The sequence below is a fragment of the Procambarus clarkii genome, chromosome 67 (genome assembly GCF_040958095.1).
Source record: "Procambarus clarkii isolate CNS0578487 chromosome 67, FALCON_Pclarkii_2.0, whole genome shotgun sequence".
Lineage (NCBI taxonomy): Eukaryota > Metazoa > Arthropoda > Malacostraca > Decapoda > Cambaridae > Procambarus > Procambarus clarkii.
Genome location: NC_091216.1, coordinates 22,473,005 through 22,493,383, shown reverse-complemented (window position 1 = coordinate 22,493,383; position 20,379 = coordinate 22,473,005). Strand labels below are relative to the sequence as shown.

The 20,379-nt window shown below is 48.6% G+C and overlaps 1 protein-coding gene and 1 long non-coding RNA gene across 4 annotated transcripts in view; one reads left to right on the top strand and one right to left on the bottom strand.

The window, feature by feature from the left end:
• Syt4 (Synaptotagmin 4) overlaps nt 1-20,379 on the top strand; it is a 72,761-nt gene that overhangs the window by 38,559 nt on the left and 13,823 nt on the right. For both annotated transcript variants that reach the window (XM_045757669.2, XM_045757668.2), the window contains exons 2-6: nt 14,953-15,174; nt 16,035-16,171; nt 16,316-16,479; nt 19,367-19,583; nt 19,745-19,897. In XM_045757669.2, the coding sequence (XP_045613625.1) occupies nt 14,953-15,174; nt 16,035-16,171; nt 16,316-16,479; nt 19,367-19,583; nt 19,745-19,897 (893 nt within the window). The remainder of the gene's footprint in view (nt 1-14,952; nt 15,175-16,034; nt 16,172-16,315; nt 16,480-19,366; nt 19,584-19,744; nt 19,898-20,379) is intronic.
• LOC138355450 (uncharacterized) overlaps nt 12,813-20,379 on the bottom strand; it is a 114,197-nt gene continuing 106,630 nt past the window's right edge. For both annotated transcript variants that reach the window (XR_011223933.1, XR_011223932.1), the window contains exon 2: nt 12,813-13,320. This is a non-coding gene — a long non-coding RNA (uncharacterized lncRNA). The remainder of the gene's footprint in view (nt 13,321-20,379) is intronic.

Below are 20,379 nucleotides of genomic sequence, written 5' to 3'. Positions count from 1 at the left end.
GGGGCATTGTTTCACTTATAATCGTTGTTGTTGATTTAGATTCAGCTACTAGGAACAAAAAGTTGCAAGTAGCACGGGCTATGGTGAGCCCGTAGTGGACTTACCTGGCACAGGAGCGGGGCTGTCCTCACACACTTATAATCGGCTCGTGATTATAAGTGTCAAGTGGTCAATAAATAGTGTTGGTGCAAGTGGTCACGTGGGACCATTACTTCACCGGCTCCTTAATGTTATGTGTGGGGTAAAGTGATTACCTGAGGCACTGAACACATTCTCCCACCACCTGGAGAGTTGTCTAGATGTGTGATGGTCTGAAAGCATATTTTGGTTCCAATAATAGTCTACTTGTAAGCTGGCAAATTAACCTGTGTCGTAAACAGAATATTCTCAAGTTATAACTGTTTTGTATTATTAATCGATGATTTAAAATATAAAAAAGTCTAGAAAACTATTTTTCTTTTATACATGTTCAACTCTTTATGTAAATGTGAAATTTAACTGGGATACTTAAATAGTTTCGAATGTCATGTGTCACATGTTTGAGATTAATACACTATTTTAACCTAACTTTAACCTGACCTAACTATGGAGAGGAAGTACATTATAGCGCTAATTCCATAATAGTTCTGAAGTGAACACGAGGAGGGTGGGTGGCCCTGAGGACGGGTTGTGGGAGCCCACTTGGTGGTGGTGGCTGGCCCTGAGGACGGGTTGTGGGAGCCCACTTGGTGGTGGTGGCTGGCCCTGAGGACGGGTTGTGGGAGCCCACTTGGTGGTGGTGGCTGGCCCTGAGGACGGGTTGTGGGAGCCCACTTGGTGGTGGTGGCTGGCGGGGGGGGGGGGGATATCCGTCTCTGGTTAACACAAGTTGTCCTTATTACTTAAGCTGAGATCTTTAGGTGTGTAGATAGTAATAGTCTAGCGAGTCAACTCGCGTCCCGTATTCTGACCTGTCTGCAAGCATTCACACGGTCACTTACGAAACCTGTACATCTTTCAACAATCATGGCGGCTTAGCTTCCATATATTAAATCGTTAACGAGCTGGGAAACACCACACCCTCAAGGTTATTAGTGAACCACCTCGTAGTGCTCTGGAGCTCATACACTGTTTAATATATGTAAACAAAACCGCCACGACTGAGGAAAGATGTACAGGCTTCGTTAGTGGCTGCGTATATGCTTGGTGAATCCTGGCCCAGGTGTGGAGAGGTCCGCTGGTCGTCCAGATTGAGCCAGTAGTCCCGGCATGATGGCCACTCTGTGAGCATGACCTGGGGCAGGACCTGGGGCAGGACCTGGGGCAGGACCTGGGGCAGGACCTGGGGCAGGACCTGGGGCAGGACCTGGGGCATGACCTGGGGCATGACCTCCCACACTACATCACCACATGCCCAGTTATCACACCATTCATACCCCTTGGCATGAGGTACCTCGAGCTTTGTAATTACTTTATTACCTCACCTGTCCTCGAGGATATCCTCATATTGTACCCTAAATGTGCCAGTGCAGGCTACTGAACATATGGCCCTGTATCACTAACCATCCTGTGTGATGGGGACTTTTAGTACCACTACTGCCTTATTACCTCTTGTGTGGATGATGATATCCTCATAATGCAGCCAGAGTCTGCCAGTGCTGACTACTGATCACATGCCTCTGTATGACTAACCATCCTGTGTGATGGGGACTTTAGCATCACGTAACTAGCTTTTTGACACACACTGTACCTTCATATAGTCTAGGGCAGCTGCACAAATGCAGATGTGTCTCAATGTGTTAATAACAAGAAGATCTACGACAACAACGGAGCCAGGGGCCAGATTCACGAAAGCACTTACGAACCTGTACATCTTTTCTCAATCTTTGGCGGCTTTGTTTACAATTATTAAACAGTTAATGAGCTCCGAAGCACCAGGAGGCTGTTTATAACAATAACAACAGTTGATTGGCAACTTTTCATGCTTGTAAACTGTTTAATAAATGTAACCAAAGCCGCCAAAGATTGAGGAAAGATGTACACGTTCGTAAGTGCTTGCGTAAGTGCTTTCGTGAATCTGGCCCCAGGACTAACCTGGCCTCCGAGCACCCTCAAGCAGTTGTCAGGAAGTAATTTGGCATGAACAGTATTTACCGTTAATAGTCATCTGTTGTTATTAATGGGTGTGTTATTACTGACAGGAGTAAGGTGGTATACAAGCTCTCAGTCTACTTGCTAGTTACTTGCACCAGTCACAGTTACTAACATTACTGAAGATAATATATTTCCTGAACTATTATTAATAGTTAATTAATAGTTATTATTAGTTAATTAGTTTCTCGCGTGTGTGTGTGTGTGTGTGTACTCACCTAGTTGTACTCACCTAGTTGTGTCTGCAGGATCGAGCATTGACTCTTGGATCCCGCCTTTCGAGCATCGGTTGTTTACAGCAATGACTCCTGTCCTATTTCCCTATCATACCTGGTTTTAAAATTATGAATAGTATTTGCTTCCACAACCTGTTCCTGAAGTGCATTCCATTTCCCCACTACTCTCACGCTAAAAGAAAACTTCCTAACATCTCTGTGACTCATCTGAGTTTCAAGCTTCCATCCATGTCCTCTCGTTCTGTTACTATTCCGTGTGAACATTTCGTCTATGTCCACTCTGTCAATTCCTCTGAGTATCTTATACGTTCCTATCATGTCCCCCCTCTCCCTTCTTCTTTCTAGTGTCGTAAGGCACAGTTCCCTCAGGCGCTCTTCATACCCCATCCCTCGTAGCTCTGGGACGAGTCTCGTTGCAAACCTCTGAACCTTTTCCAGTTTCATTATATGCTTCTTCAGATGGGGACTCCATGATGAGGCGGCATACTCTAAGACTGGCCTTACGTAGGCAGTGTAAAGCGCCCTAAATGCCTCCTTACTTAGGTTTCTGAATGATGTTCTAACTTTTGCCAGTGTAGAGTACGCTGCTGTCGTTATCCTATTAATATGTGCCTCAGGAGATAGATTAGGTGTTACGTCCACCCCCAGGTCTCTTTCACGCGTCGTTACAGGTAGGCTGTTCCCCTTCATTGTGTACTGTCCCTTTGGTCTCCTATCTCCTAGTCCCATTTCCATAACTTTACATTTGCTCGTGTTGAATTCTAGTAGCCATTTCTCTGACCATCTCTGCAATCTGTTCAGGTCCTCTTGGAGGATCCTGCAATCCTCATCTGTCACAATTCTTCTCATCAACTTTGCATCATCCGTGTGTGTGTGTGTGTGTGTGTGTGTGTGTGTGTGTGTGTGTGTGTGTGTGTGTGTGTGTGTGTGTGTGTGTCTGTGTGTGTCTGTGTGTGTCTGTGTGTGTCTGTGTGTGTCTGTCTGTGTGTGTGTGTGTGTGTATGTGCGCGTGTGTGTGTGCGTGTGCGCGCGCGTGTGTGTGTCTGTACTCACCTAGTTGTGCTTGCGGGGGTTGAGCTCTGGCTCTTTGGTCCCGCCTCTCAACTATCAATCAACAGGTGTACAGGTTCCTGAGCCTCTTGGGCTCTATCATATCTACACTTGAAACTGTGTATGGAGTCAGCCTCCACCACATCACTTCCTAATGCATTCCATTTGTCAACCACTCTGACACTAAAAAAGTTCTTTCTAATATCTCTGTGGCTCATTTGGGCACTCAGTTTCCACCTGTGTCCCCTAGTGCGTGTGCCCCTTGTGTTAAACAGCCTGTCTTTATCAACCCTGTCAATTCCCTTGATGATCTTGAATGTGGTGATCATGTCCCCCCTAACTCTTCTGTTTTCCAACGAAGTGAGGTTTAATTCCCGTAGTCTCTCCTCGTAGCTCATACCTGTGTGTGTGTGTGTGTGTCTGTGTGTGTGTGTGTGTGTGTGTGTGTGTGTGTGTGTGTGTGTGTGTGTACTCACCTATTTGTGCTTGCAGGGGTTGAGCTTTGGCTATTTGGTGTGCGCGCGCGCGCGTGACAAAGATTGATTCATTGATGAAGGCGCCACCCAAGAGGTGGCACGGGCATGAATAGCCCGTGAAGGAGGAGGGAGGGAGAGAGAGAGAGAACACGGTTGAAGAGAGAGCACTCAGGCAAGGAGAGGGGACGGTTCAAGAGGGGGGGGGACCAAGAGAGGGAGGCCGCCACACAGAAAGGGGAGAGCCAGATATTTTTAGAAGATCTATAAAATATAAATTGGAATCGAGGCGACGTTCCAGCATTGTAAAGAGTCCAATCGTGTCTGTGTTGGGGGGGGGGGGGAGGGGGGAGGGGCATGTGTTTCAGTCGTCACCTATGGAATAGTTCTCAACCACTTGGGCTGGACGGTCTCTCTTCATGCAGGTCGGCGTTCAATCCCCGACCGTCCAATTGTTTGGGCACCATTCCTTCCCTCCGTCCCATCCCAAATCCTTATCCCATCCAAGTGCTATACAGTCGTAATGGCTTGGCGCAATCTCCTAATAGTTCCCGTTCCTTGTCGGGGACAGGTAGCCTGTTAGATTAATCTGCGTCCCTATGGCCTGCGAGGAAACTTTGACAAGATGTAACTCAAGAATTGTCTAGCTAGGTGAACAGAGGCATCAGGTGCAAACAAACGTCTTTTTCTCACCGGAAATCGAACAATTGTCCGATCACCTGCTTGTCTCAGGACCCGCCCACTTGTCTCAGGACCCGCCCGCTTGTCTCAGGACCCGCCCGCTTGTCCCAGGTCCAACCCGCTTGTCCCAGGACCCACCCACTTGTCCCAGGACCCACCCACTTGTCCCAGGACCCGCCCACTTGTCCCAGGACCCGCCCACTTGTCCCAGGACCCGCCCACTTGTCCCAGGACCCGCCCACTTGTCCTAGGACCCACCCACTTGTCCCAGGACCCACCCACTTGTCCCAGGACCCACCCACTTGTCCCAGGACCCACCCACTTGTCCCAGGACCCGCCCACTTGTCCCAGGACCCGCCCACTTGTCCCAGGACCCGCCCGCTTGTCCCAGAACTCTCCCACTTGTCCCAGAACTCTCCCACTTGTCCCAGAACTCTCCCACTTGTCCCAGAACTCTCCCACTTGTCTCAGAACTCTCCCACTTGTCTCAGAACTCTCCCACCTGTCTCAGAACTCTCCTACTTGTCTCAGAACTCTCCTACTTGTCTCAGAACTCTCCCACTTGTCTCAGAACTCTTCCACCTGTCTCAGAACTCTCCCACTTGTCTCAGAACTCTTCCACCTGTCTCAGAACTCTCCCACTTGTCTCAGAACTCTCCCACTTGTCTCAGAACTCTCCCACTTGTCTCAGAACTCTCCTACTTGTCTCAGAACTCTCCCACCTGTCTCAGAACTCTCCCACCTGTCTCAGAACTCTCCCACCTGTCTCAGAACTCTCCCACCTGTCTCAGAACTCTCCCACTTGTCTCAGAACTCTCCCACTTGTCTCAGAACTCTCCCACTTGTCTCAGAACTCTCCCACCTGTCTCAGAACTCTCCTACTTGTCTCAGAACTCTCCTACTTGTCTCAGAACTCTCCCACCTGTCTCAGAACTCTCCCACTTGTCCCAGGACCCGCCCACTTGTCCCAGGACCCGCCCACTTGTCCCAGGACCCGCCCACTTGTCCCAGGACCCGCCCACTTGTCCCAGGACCCGCCCGCTTGTCCCAGAACTCTCCCACTTGTCCCAGAACTCTCCCACTTGTCCCAGAACTCTCCCACTTGTCTCAGAACTCTCCTACTTGTCTCAGAACTCTCCTACTTGTCTCAGAACTCTCCCACTTGTCTCAGAACTCTCCCACTTGTCTCAGAACTCTCCCACCTGTCTCAGAACTCTCCCACTTGTCTCAGAACTCTCCCACTTGTCTCAGAACTCTCCCACTTGTCCCAGGACCCGCCCACTTGTCCCAGGACCCGCCCACTTGTCCCAGGACCCGCCCACTTGCCAGCATGATCAGACGGAACAAAATAAGGAAAAGCTCATCAGAATTCTTCAAGGCGCCCATTTTCTTTAATGAGTCTCTGGGCGCCTTAAGGAAAACGCATTTTCATCTTAATTAAAATAATCCTGAAAGCTGACGTTTTCATCGTTTTTGTTACATTAGAATTTGCATACATTAAACATCTTTTTTGTGTGATTATTTAATAGGTCGCATATTCATTTTGGTTCAAAAATGTTGTGGTAGGTATTTTGTTGTTTGTTTTGTTTAGCTTGTAGATCAAAAGTATTGCGTGAGGTAGAGGTAGATATATCTACGTCAGTTTGTTGTATTCACCTATATGTAGTCACCTATATGTACTCTCATGTATGTACTCACCTATAGATGTACGAGGTGTATACGAGCTTCAGCCCCTGGGGTCACCACCTGGGGGTCAGCACTTGGGGTTAGCACCTGGGGTCAGCACCTGCGGGTCACAACCTGGGGGTCAGCACTTGGGGTCACAACCTGGTGGTCACCACCTGGGGTCAGCGGTAGTGGTGGTGAGCTTCACCATACATGGTAGTGGTGATGGGCTTCACCATGGTTGATGGTAATCTCGGGCATGGTATTTTAGCCTCTATTTTGAATTATTTAGAATTAGCCTCGGCTACCATCATCTTTTGCCCGATCGTGATGGTCGAGTGGTTAAGAGGTCCTGTACACCAGTTGCAGAGTGCTCCTGGCAGTATGGGTTCGAGTCATTTCTAGGGTGTGAGTTTTCAGTTATATATATATATATATATATATATATATATATATATATATATATATATATATATATATATATTATATATATATATATATGTCGTACCTAGTAGCCAGAACTCACTTTTCAGCCTACAATGCAAGGCCCGATTTGCCTAATAAGCCAAGTTCTCATGAATTAATATATTTTCTCTAATTTTTTTTCTTATGAAATGATAAAGCTACCCATATCATTATGTAAGAGGTCAATTTTTTTTTATTGGAGTTAAAATTAACGTTGATATATGACCGAACCTAACCAACCCTACCTAACCTAACCTAACCTATCTTTATAGGTTAGGTTTGGTTAGGTAGCCGAAAAAGTTAGGTTAGGTTAGGTTAGGTAGGTTAGGTAGTCGAAAAGCAATTAATTCATGAAAACTTGGCTTATTAGGCAAATCGGGCCTTGAATAGTAGGCTCAGAAGTGAGTTCTGGCTACTAGGTACGACATATATATATATATTATATATATATATATATATATATATATATATATATATATATATATAATTATTCCAAAAGTCATACAAGTAACGAGCATATTCCTGTTTATTATATATGTTGAAAAGCCATGTCATTTGTAAACATCACTTTGAAAGGTCTGTTTTTTGGCGGTGCAAATGACCCAAGACGATGAATACCGTGAACCACCTGCCAGACCTCCAGGCTCAGTCATCAATCTCCCCCACCACCTCCCCCACCTCTCACGTGCCCCGCTGCTCCTTGTATTCTCTAGACGACAGGTCTTTAAGGACGATCATTCTATAGTCTTGGTGCCGGAGACCCCGCTGGGAGGACCCGTGATGATATTTACAACTCAACATGTTCTACTGTTTTACTTTTCTAACATTTCAGTGAAGCTGAAACTCAGAGATGGAGTCAGTTTCCATCAGTGACCTTCCGTCTTGTTCCTATGTCTTAGGTGGCAGCCTTGACCGCTGGCTGGCTCCCTCTAGTGTCTCAGGTGCCAGCCTTGACCGCTGGCTCCCTCCCTCTAGTGTCTCAGCTGGCAGCCTTGACCGCTGGCTCCCTCCGTCTAGTGTCTCAGGTGGCAGCCTTGACCGCTGGCTCCCTCCGTCTAGTGTCTCAGGTGGCAGCCTTGACCGCTGGCTCCCTCCGTCTAGTGTCTCAGCTGGCAGCCTTGACCGCTGGCTCCCTCCGTCTAGTGTCTCAGGTGGCAGTCTTGACCGACCGTTTATGACCAGGTGTAATATACAAAGCATTACACAAAAGACTACATAACTGGGCAGTATGTGGTGGAAGTGAAGCAGGGACTATAGTCTCTCTTAACGACTACGACAGTAATGGCGCTGCCGAACGGTGTCCCAACGAGGTGATTTAACACGGGGCAAGAAAAGGCAGGAAAGATGGGTGGGGGGGGAGGGAGAAGTGGAATGTTGAGAGGTCATTAAGGAGGGAGGAACGGGAGGATGGTTGGAGAGTTGAAGGGGCAGACAGGAGGTAATGACGGTGATGGTTGTTGGTTACCTGCCCCCAACAACCCTGGCTCCCTTACACCTCCAGGTGTAGTGTGTATACACACACACACACACACCCAGGTGTAGTGTGTACACCCACACACCTGGTGCTCCAGGTGTAGTGTGTACACCCACACACACACCTCCAGGTGTAGTGTGTACACCCACACACCTGGTGCTCCAGGTGTAGTGTGTACACCCACACACCTGGTGCTCCAGGTGTAGTGTGTACACCCACACACCTGGTGCTCCAGGTGTAGTGTGTACACCCACACACACACAGCTCCTGGTACTTACCTACCAGTGTCTACGGGGGAGTGAGGTGTAGCGCTTCATGCCCCGTCCACCAGTCTTGTACCTGTTGTGTTTCAACTGAACTATTCTGACCTTCACATTGTTTGTCAAGTCTGGCCTTAAAGTAGTGGACGGAGGCGGCCCCCACAACGACTTTTAGAACAACTTTTAGAACAACTTTTAGAACACTTTTAGAACACTTTTAGAACACTTTTAGAACATTCCACATGTTAACTACCGTACAGGGTACGAGTACTTCCTAACAACCCTTCGGGTCATTTGTGCCTCCAGCTACCGCCTGTGTCCTCTTGTCCTGCTTCTCTCTAAGAGGCTATGAGTGTCCGCCTTATTAATTCCCTTCACTATTTTGTATATTGTGATTATATTCCCTCTGTTCTTGTTATCCTTTAGGGTTGTGATATTTAGTTCCATTAGCCTGTCTTCGTAGTTCAACCCTCTTAGTTCTGGCACCAGTCTTCTTGCGAGCATCTGTACATTTTCCATTTTGGCTTTATGCTTCACAAGGTTTAGAGTCCAAGCCGGTGCTGCATATTCCAGTGTTGGTCTGACAAGTGTTGTGTAGATTGTCTTGAAGGAGTCCAGATATAGGTGTGTAAACGATGTTGTTATAATTGGCAGCGTCGCACATGCTGCTGATGTTAGCCTGTTTGTGTGTACCTCTGGTGTGAGTGTTGGAACTATATCCTGAAGCTGACTTTCCCTTTATGGTGTAGAGGCCTTCTGGTCTCCTCTCTACCTCTCTCGTCTTCATTTCCTTACACTTATGGGATTGAATCCCAGCAACCATTTGTTTGACCACTCCTGGAGTGTGTCAAGGTGCTCCTGTAACTTCCTGCAGTCCTCCTCCTCTGTCTTTACATTGCTCATCAACTTAGCATCATCTGCAAACATTGACGTGTCCGAGTTCAGTCCCGCGAGTGGACCCGTCACATGAACTTGGAACAGCAGCGGTGTCAGGACCGAGCCTTGTGGGACCCCACTTGTTACAGTCCTCTAACTTGACACCTCCTCCCTCACTCTCACTCTTGGCTTGCTGTCCTTCAGCCCCTCCCTCTATCTTCTTGAGGTTATCTGGAGATGATTTCGGGGCTTTAGTGTCCCCGCGGCCCGGTCCTCGACCAGGCCTCCACCCCCAGGAAGCAGCCCGTGACAGCTGACTTACACCCAGGCACCTATTTTACTGCTAAGTAACTGGGGCATAGGGTGAAAGAAACTCTGCCCATTGTTTCTCGCCGGCGCCTGGGATCGAACCCAGGACCGCAGGATTACAAGACCAGTGTGCTGTCCGCTCGGCCGACCGGCTCTACCCCTCCCTCTCTCCCTCTCTCCCTCCATTCCTCCCTCTCCCTCCATTCCTCCCTCTCCCTCCCTCGCTCCCTCTCCCTCCCTCCCTCCCTCTCCTCTCCCTCCCTCTAATTCCCCATCATTCTGTTATCCAGGTCAATTGGTTCTTTTGTACTCGTCTCTCTTAGGCTTTCTTACCCACCCACCCCCCTCCCTCCCTCCCTCCCCGTCTTGCCCCAAGTGGGAAGATCTTCCCCCTCACTCGAGTGAGGGGGAAGGGACGAGGATCCTTGTCTCTTCCCCCTCACACCCAGCCGTCTCCTCTCTCTAGTGTGGCCACTCTCCCCCTCTCCTCTTGCCTCTGACCCTCACCGCTCTCCCTTACTCTCCCAGATAACACACCAGAGTGTTTCACATGGTGAAACACATGTGAAGAACCTCTCACACACTCACAGCTCCCTCACTAGAGGGAGCCAGCTTAGCTTAGCTGCCAACACCCACACATCGTGTCAGCAAGGCGGACAGCCCGCCTGCTTTCATACCTCTCACTGTATTTCCCACTTCTATACTTCCCTTCACCTATGCCTCTCCTTCCTCTTTACGTCCCCCCCCCCCAAAAAAAAAAGTGTAGACCAGGTGGCGGCCACACTTCCCTGTCAGGTTCCCCGCCACAACCTGAGGGCCACCTACAGTTTGGAGCAGTTAAAGCTGGCATGGTGGTGAAGTGTTATTACTGCTGGTGGTGGGGGTGGTGAGGGTGGCAGTTAGTACTCGCCTAATTGAGCTTGCGGGGTTGAGTTCTGGCTCTTTGGTCCCGCCTCTCAACCGTCAATCAACTGGTGTACAGGTTCCTGAGCCTACTGGGCTCTATCATATCTACACTTGAAACTGTGTATGGAGTCAGCCTCCACCACATCACTGCTTAATGCATTCCATTTATTAACTGCTCTGACACTGAAAAAGTTCTTTCTAATGACTCTGTGGCTCATTTGGGTACTCAGTTTCCACCTGTGTCCCCTTGTTCGTATTCCACCTGTGTTAAACACTTTATCTTTATCTACCCTGTTAATTTCCCTGAAAATTTTGTAGATGGTGATCATGTCTCCCCTTACTCTTCTATCTTCCAGGGACGTGAGGTTTAGCTCCCGTAGCCTTTCCTCGTAGCTCATACCTCTTAGTTCCAGGACGAGTCTAGTGGCATACCTTTGAATCTTTGCTAACTCTGTCTTGTGTTTAACTAGGTATGGACTCCAAGTTGGAGCTGCATCATCCAGGATTGGTCTGACATAAGTGGTATACAGGGCCCTGGGCGATTCCTTACACAAATTTCTAAAGGCAGTTCTTGTGTTGGTCAATCTAGCATATGCCGCTGATGATATTCTTTTGATGTGGGTCTCTGGGGACAGGTTCGGTGTGATATCAACCCCCAGATCTTTCTCTATATTTGACTATTGCAGCATTTCACCTCCCAGATGGTACCGTGTATTCAGCCTTCTGCTCCCTTCGCCTAATTTCATTACTTTACAATTTCCTGAATAGAACTTTAGCAGCCATTTTCAAGACCATTCCACCAGTTTGTCCAGGTCGTCCTGTAGTCTCTGTCTGTCTTCATCTGTCTTGATTCTTCTCATAATTTTTGCATCATCAGCAAACATTGAGAGGAATGAGTCTATACCCTCTGGAAGATCATTTACATATATTAGAAACAGGATGGGTCCAAGTACAGAGCCCTGGGGGACTCCGCTGGTGACATCTCGCCACTGATGTCTCTCCCCTCACAGTTACTCGCTGTTTCCTGTTGCTTAGATACTCCCTTATCCACTGGAGCACCTTACTTTTTATTGATAGTGGTGAAGGGCTGGTGGTAGTGCTAGTGGGCTGGTGGTGGAGGGCTAGTGGTAGTGGGCTGGTGGTTGAGGGCTGGTGGTGGTGGTAGTGGGCTGGTGGTTGAGGGCTGGTGGTGGTGGTAGTGGGCTGGTGGTTGAGGGCTGGTGGTGGTGGTAGTGGGCTGGTGGTGGAGGGCTGGTGGTGGAGGGCTGGTGGTGGTGGTAGTGGGCTGGTGGTGGAGGGCTGGTGGTGGTGGGCTGGTGGTGGTGGGCTGGTGGTAGTGGGCTGTTGGTGGAGGGCTGGTGGTGGAGGGCTGGTGGTGGTGGGCTGGTGGTAGTGGGCTGGTGGTGGAGGGCTGGTGGTGGTAGGCTGGTGGTGGAGGGCTGGTGGTAGTGGGCTGGTGGTGGAGGGCTGGTGGTAGTGGGCTGGTGGTGGAGGGCTGGTGGTGGAGGGCTGGTGGTGGAGGGCTGGTGGTGGTGGTAGTGGGCTGGTGGTGGAGGGCTGGTGGTGGAGGCCTGGTGGTGGAGGGCTGGTGGTGGAGGGCTGGTGGTATTGTAGGGGGGCTGGTGGTGGTTGTACATAGTGTTGTAGGTTATGACAGTGTTGGAAGTATTGATCCTGGTGACTAGCGTATAGTGGAGTTATAAGGAGAGGCCGCAGACTCCAGGTCGAACCCCCGCCGCTCCGAGGCCGTCTTCACAGGAACCTCTTAACCCTGGCTATTTCCCCTTCCTCCCCCCCCCCCTACCTCCCCAACCTGTCCATTCCACCCCCAACCCCACACTAACTGCAGTCAGCCAGTAGCTACACCAAAGAGCAGAATTATTTTTTCCAATAATCCCAATCTGTTATTCAATCATAATTTATGCGAGACTTGTAAATGGCATTATTATTGAAAATATCAGTAGGAGCCATGAGGATGATTCGAACCTGCACACTGAGTACTCCAAAGCACACGCCCTAAACCACTCAGCACTCTTGTGGCCCCCACACCCTTGTGGCCAAGTTACCCTTACTAAATACTTAGAATCATTATCCTCCAGATTATAATGGTATTCGCCTTTATAGACGTCAGGAACAGCAACAAATCTTTTGTCCAGGAAACAAAAAGACGATATAAAGGCGTCGTGAATGGCCGACTTGGTAGTAAATTCCCTAGAAGCGACATTCACTTGTTTTCTCGCGCTCTGGTAAAGTGGAGGCGGGAATTTATGGTCGTGAAATGGTCGACCAGTGTTCGTGGACTTTATTATATCAATATTCTAAGATAATTTATTATATTTTTAGCATATATAAAGTGGTAATATTGTCTGTAAAATGTTGAGTTGATTTAAGACCCATCGTAGTACCCATCGTATTTTAATGTGTAAATGCCTTAAAGCCAAAAACTTACATACTTACTCATACCGACTCGCAAAATTGACGTAATGTCCCGTTTTCTATTAGTAGGTCCTCTGTTAGGTTAGGTTCGGGCAATTTAGTACCTCAATCTGGAGACGTTGTGAACGCCTGAGAGGACGGACTGGTTTGGCATCACTCGCCTCAGCCTTGTTAAGTGAAGTCCAGAGCTTGTGTTGCAGGTTAAGACAACGTCGACTACCAGTCACCATCTTTACCATCTGGAGCGTTGTTTTATTTATATGGTTCCTGTGGCTAGATGTTAAGGCCTTACACTCTTCTTATTGTTGACCGTGAGTGAACACGGCCGCCTTGCTCCCTCCTGTCTTCACGACACCAACCTGTAGGAGAGAAGAGACACATTGTTTACACTTAGTATACTCCTCTCTAAACTGACTCTTGTCACACGAGCTGTCTCTTTAGTCAATCACCAGGATTTATACTGAGAATTATATTATATATATATATATATATATATATATATATATATATATATATATATATATATATATATATATGGGTCTTAAATCAGAGGATACAACTGACGATTTACTATAAAACCAGAAAAACGGCCAGCCTACTCATGAGAAACTCTCCAGACACAAAACAGAACGCTTTAAAAGAGACTAACGTCGTCTATGCCTTCAAATGCCCACTTGGGGACTGTAAGCTCCAAAAAACCCAGTATATAGGCAAGACAACAACATCTCTTTCTAGGCGTTTAACGATGCATAAGCAACAGGGCTCCATTAAGGAACATATAATCTCTTCCCACAACCAAACCATCGCCAGAGAAATCCTAGTAAACAACACAGAAATCATCGATAGATACAGCGATAGCAGGCGGCTTGACGTTTGCGAGGCACTACACATCAAGAAGTCAACACCAGCAATCAACAGCCAATTATTGCACAACTATATTCTACCCACCTCAAGACTCCGCTCCAATATAGAAGCATCAAGAAATATGGACCAATAGGCTTTCTACAAACACTTCTATTCAATACCCATTGTTTGTGTTCTGTCTTGTGTTGATACTTTTAATACCCTATTAATATCCCCTCTTGTTCTGTCTTGTGTTAATGCCACATCACCCCTCCCACCTCACTCAAATGTAGATATAAAATCGGAGATACATAAGTTCTATTCAGTTGTGTATTTGTGAACTAAAGTCTTTGAAAATGTAATAAGTTTTACGAAACGCGCCCGTGTCGCGTCAGACTAGAAATAAAAATGAATTTTGGAGAATTGATTTTTGATTTACCTCCAACAGTGAAGCGTAATGTACGAAAGATTGAGAAAATTCGTGTTAGAATTATTAATCTTACTTTTTCGGTCATATTTAATAATATATGTCTATAGGAAAGACTGCTACCAAAATATACTAATATATATATATATATATATATATATATATATATATATATATATATTATATATAATGTTTTACAACACGTTAAGAGGTGGCTGTTCTCACCTCCTCATCTGAAGCGTGAACCTGGAAACTGATCAATTTAATTAGTATATGATTCTATTCAGTAACTGTATTTGTGACAATCCTAACTGTTAATCCTAACTGTTAATCCTAACTGTTAATCCTAACTCAATCTCAATCTGACTGGTCCACTGGTCCACACTACCTACGTTACCTGCCTTAATGGTCCATCAGTCTAACTGGTCCACACTACCTACGTTACCTGCCTTAATGGTCCATCAGTAACTGGTCCACACTACCTACGTTACCTGCCTTAATGGTCCATCAGTAACTGGTCCACACTACCTACGTTACCTGCCTTAATGGTCCATCAGTAACTGGTCCACACTACCTACGTTACCTGCCTTAATGGTCCATCAGTAACTGGTCCACACTACCTACGTTACCTGCCTTAATGGTCCATCAGTAACTGGTCCACACTACCTACGTTACCCGCCTTAATAGTGCACTAACTCAGCCTCTCCCTCCGTGTCCACAGTCTCCACCTCTGGCGTGGTATGGGTGAGTGTTGGAGCAGCGGTGTTGGTGATGGTGCTGGGGGCAGTGTCGTGGGCCTGCTACCGGAAGAGAGGCGCCCATAAGAAGCTCGGGGATCGAACTGTGACTCTAAGAAGACCAACGGCGGTAAAGAACCCACAGCCACAGAGCCACTATCTCAAGAAGTCTCCATCGCCAACGGGACCCAAAACTCCCCCAGGAGGTAAATACCATTACATATATACATACATATGTTATATATGTTTTACCCACTAGCCAGATAGCAGTACTCGGCTTACTATGCAAAGTCCTATTTGCCTAATAAGCCAAGTTTGTCTAAATTCAAATATTTTTCAATATTTTCTTATAAAATGATAAAGCTATCCATTTCATTATGTATGAGTTCATTTTCTTTAATTTGAGTAATTTAAGTTAAAACTAATAGTTATATTTATCCTTTTCTTTGGCTTCATTTTCTTATTTATATTCTTCATCTTCGTCTCTTTCCCTGTGTCTGTCTCTGTCTCTTTCCCTGTGCCTGTCTCTGTCTCTTTCCCTGTGCCTGTCTCTGTCTCTTTCCCTGTGCCTGTCTCTGTCTCTTTCTCTACCTCCCTGGTTCTCTTCACCTCCAATCAGCCAAGGCAAAGCCCTCAAAATTGCATTTCCTTTAAAACCAAATGGTTGAGTAGTGGCCAAGTGAGCCTTGTGCAGCACCCTAGACTATGGGAAGGGGGGGACAGGGTGTGGCAGGAACTATACCTGCTGCTGTAACTCCTGCCTCACCCTGTCCCACTGGCCACCATGTGCTCCAATACTGTTCCCTTCACAAACACTATTTCTGCTTGGTTTATTTGACCTTTTGGTTTGGGTTTCTGAGAGAGTGAGTGTGTGAGAGAGTGTGTGTGTGTGTGTGTGTGTGTGTGTGTGTGTGTGTGTGTGTGTGTGTGTGTGTGTGTGTGTGTGTGTGTGTGTGTGTGTGGGTGTGTGTGTGTATGTGTGAGTGTGAGTGAGTGAGAAAGGTCTAAGGTAGACTCACACGTGTGTAACCCACGTACACTAACTGGTGCCCTTGGGCCCGTACAGCCAAGTCCCCGAGTGGAGGAAAGACGCCCCCAGGACCACGGACCCCGACGGGGGCCGGTCTGGCCTTCGGGGGGTGCGGTGGCTCCCTCAGCGCCTCCTCCAACACCACCCCGCGCCACGGCTCACCAGCTCACCAGGTAAAGCCACTCGTCACTCACTCATCCTAACCACTAAATGACCCACACATGTCTCCTCACACCAGCCATTTATTGCTATAAAAATTCCATTAAAGTCTTGACATGTTTCCCCCTGTTGCTGTGACTGGTGCCTCGTGTCAACAGAGTCGTCCTCAGGGCATGAAGAGCGTGGACAACGACCACGTGGCCTACGAGAACGAGCAGGACAAGCCCAGCACCCCGTCCAAGGAGGAACTGGAACTCAACGAGCGGAACCTGACCAAGGAAACGGCCCCAGCCCGCCTCGGGAAGCTCCACTTCAAGCTGAGGTGAAGAGAGCAGAGACAGAGAGAGAGAGACAGAGAGAGAGACAGTGAGAAACAGAGAGACAGAGAGAGACAGAGAGAGAGAGAGACAGAGAGAGACAGAGACAGAGAGACAGAGACAGAGACAGAGACAGAGAGACAGAGAGAGAGAGAGAGACAGAGTCCATCCAATGGCCCATCCTCTGCCGCCAAACATAACGGTCTATCTAAATTAAGATCAGTTGGACGAGAAAGACAGCGATGTGTGTGTTTGTATTCACCTATTTGTGTCTGCATATCCACACTATATTACACACACACACACACACACACACACACACGCACGCCCTAATGGGATGCATTAGGCAGTGATGTGGTGGAGGCTGACCCCATACACAGTTTCAAGTGTAGACATGATAGAGCCCAGTAGGCTCAGGAATCTGTACACCTGTTGATTGACAGTTGAGACACCCCGCAAGGCGCAATTAGGTGAATACACGCGCGCGCGCGCACACACGCATAGATCACTGATCCTGTGGCTCAGTGAGCTACGTTATCGGTTCGCAACTGAGAGATCCGGGTGGGAGAAACGATTGGGCAACGTTTCTTATCATCTGATGCCTCTGTTATCTTGAGGTTATCTTGAGATGATTTCGGGGCTTTTTTAGTGTCCCCGCGGCCCGGTCCTCGACCAGGCCTCCACCCCCAGGAAGCAGCCCGTGACAGCTGACTAACACCCAGGTACCTATTTTACTGCTAGGTAACAGGGGCATAGGGTGAAAGAAACTCTGCCCATTGTTTCTCGCCGGCGCCTGCGATCGAACCCAGGACCACAGGATCACGAGTCCAGCGTGCTGTCCGCTCGGCTCCCTACGTTAAATAACGTTAAATAGGTACCTGAATGTTGAGATAGCTGTTCCAGGCAATGTTTGGGAGATGATATCTAACCCACTTATCTGAAAAATTAACCAGCGACTTGATATGGTCCGGGGCGGCCCGAGACGTCATTGTTTCTTCATTTTCAGGTGTGGGGGTTGGGTGTCAGGTGTGTGGGGTTGGGTGTCAGGTGGAGGGGGGGGTTGGGTGTCAGGTGTGGGGGGTTGGGTGTCAGGTGTGGGGGGTTGGGTGTCAGGTGTGGGGGGGTTGGGTGTCAGGTGTGGGGGGGGGGTTGGGTGTCAGGTGTGGGGGGGGTTGGGTGTCAGGTGGGGGGGGGGTTGGGTGTCAGGTGGGGGGGGGGGTTGGGTGTCAGGTGGGGGGGGGGTTGGGTGTCAGGTGGGGGGGGGGGGGTTGGGTGTCAGGTGGGGGGGGGGGTTGGGTGTCAGGTGGGGGGGGGGTTGGGTGTCAGGTGGGGGGGGGTGTCAGGTGGGGGGGTTGGGTGTCAGGTGTGTGGGGTTGGGTGTCAGGTGTGTGGGGTTGGGTGTCAGGTGTGGGGGGTTGGGTGTCAGGTGTGGGGGGTTGGGTGTCAGGTGTGGGGGGTTGGGTGTCAGGTGGGCGGGGTTGGGTGTCAGGTGGGGGGGGGTTGGGTGTCAGGTGGGGGGGGGTTGGGTGTCAGGTGGGGGGGGTTGGGTGTCAGGTGGGGGGGGTTGGGTGTCAGGTGTGGGGGGTTGGGTGTCAGGTGTGTGTGGGTGGGAGGGTCAAGTCAGGTGTGGGGGGGGGGTGTCAAATTGTCAGCCTCGTTTTTGTGACTCATTGTCTCCTCTTGGGGATGTACTCACCTAGTTGTGCTTGCGGGGGTTAAGCAGTGGCTCTTTGGTCCCGCCTCTTAACTGTCAATCAACTGGTGTACAGGTTACTGAGCCTACTGGGCTCTATCGTATCTACACTTGAAACTGTGTATGGAGTCAGCCTCCACCACATCACTGTCTAATGCATTCCATCTGTTAACGACTCTGACACTGAAAAAAATCTAATGTCTCTGTGGCTCATTTGGGTACTAAGTTTCCACCTGTGGCCCCTTGTTCGTGTTCCACCCGTGCTAAATAATTTGTCTTTGTCCACCCTGTCAATTTCCCTGAGAATTTTGTATATGGGGATCATGTCTCTCCTTACTCTTCTGTCTTCCAGGGACGTGAAGGTATAGCTCACTTAGCCTTTCCTCGTAGCTCATACCTCTCAATTCCGGGACCAGTCTGGTGGCATACCTCTGAATCTTCTCTAACTTTGTCTTGTGTTTAACTAGCTATGGACTACAGGCTAGAGCTGCATACTCCAGGATTGGTCTGACATAAGTGGTATACAGGGTCCTAAACGATTCCTTACACAAGTTTCTAAAGGCAGTTCTTATGCTGGTCAATCTAGCATATGCCGCTGATGATATCCTTTTGGTGTGGGCCTCTGGGGACAGGTTCAGTGTGATATCAACCCCCAGATCTTTCTTTCTATTTGACTCTAGCAGAATTTCACCTCCCAGATGGTACCTTGTGTTCAGCCTTCTGCTCCCTTCCCTCCCTAATTTCATTACTTTACACTTTCCTGAGTTGAACGTTAGTAGCCATTTTCTAGACCATTTACACTAATTTGTCCAGATCGTCCTGTAGTCTATCTTCATCTGTCTTGATCCTTCTCATAATTTTTCCATCATCAGCAAACATTGAGAGGAATGAGTCTATACCCTCTGGAAGGTCGTTTACTCCTGCCTGTTGATCCAACTTTTGTAACAGCCTTTTATGGGGGTACTGTGTCAAAGGCTTTCTGACAGTCCAAGAAAATTCAGTCTGCCCACCTTTCTCTTTCTTGCCTAATGTTTGTTGCTTGGTCATAGAATTCTATTAAGCCTGTGAGGCATGGTATAAGGTAAAAGAGGTACGATATAATGTGAGACTGTCACCCCTGACAGGCTCACATTAGTCCCCCTCTACCCCCCCCCCTCTATTGACACCCGCACATAACCCCCCCCCCCCCCAACCGACAGGTACAACTTTGACAAGAACGCGTTAGTAGTGACCATCGTGAAGTGCACGGGTCTGCCAGCCAAGGACCCGGCCCTCACCTCCAGCGACCCCTACGTCAAGCTTCAGCTCCTGCCAGAGAAACAACACAAGGTGAAGACCCGGGTGTTGCGCAAGACGCTCTCGCCCGTCTACGACGAGGACTTCACCTTCTACGGCATCAACTACTCCCAGCTCCAGGTACGCCAGGCAGAATACCATAGTTGCCCCTTTAAAATTTATACCTGCCATTCTTTGTTACTCAGAGAACGTTTTCTGTTACTGACGTATGATAAACATTTATAGCGTGTGTGTGTTACATTAGCGTGTGTGTGTTACATTAGCGTGTGTGTGTTACGCAGGTGATCACGCTACACTTCGTGGTGCTGAGCTTTGACCGCTACTCTCGCGACGACATCATCGGGGAGGTGGTGGCCCCGCTGGCCCAGCTGGACCTGGCCAACACAGAGACCTCTCTCAACCTCACCAGGGAGATCACTCCGCGCTCCCTCAAGGTAACTCACTGCCTCCCTTCAAGGTAATTCACGCCCCCCTCAACGTTGTTCTTTTATTGACAGTTCACTCTTTCTCAGGTTCACTCGTTCTTGCCAGGCTATTTTGGTCACTTCTGTTGGAGGTAACTCTTCAAGCTCTTGCATGGTAGCCCCCCTTGTCAAGGTGTGACAGGTAGCCCCTGTCATCAAGGTGTGACAGGTAGCCCCTGTCATCAAGGTGTGACAGGTAGCCCCCTTGTCATCAAGGTGTGACAGGTAGCCCCTGTCATCAAGGTATGACAGGTAGCCCCTGTCATCAAGGTCAGGGAAACTCACACTACGGGTCTGGTAGCATGAGTGGACAGCGCGCGGGACTCGTAATCCTGTGGCCCGGGTTCGATTCCCGGCGCCGGCAGAAACAAATGGGCAGAGTTTCTTTCACCCTGATGCCCCTGTTACCTAGCAGTAAACAGGTACCTGGGAGTTAGACAACTGTTACGGGC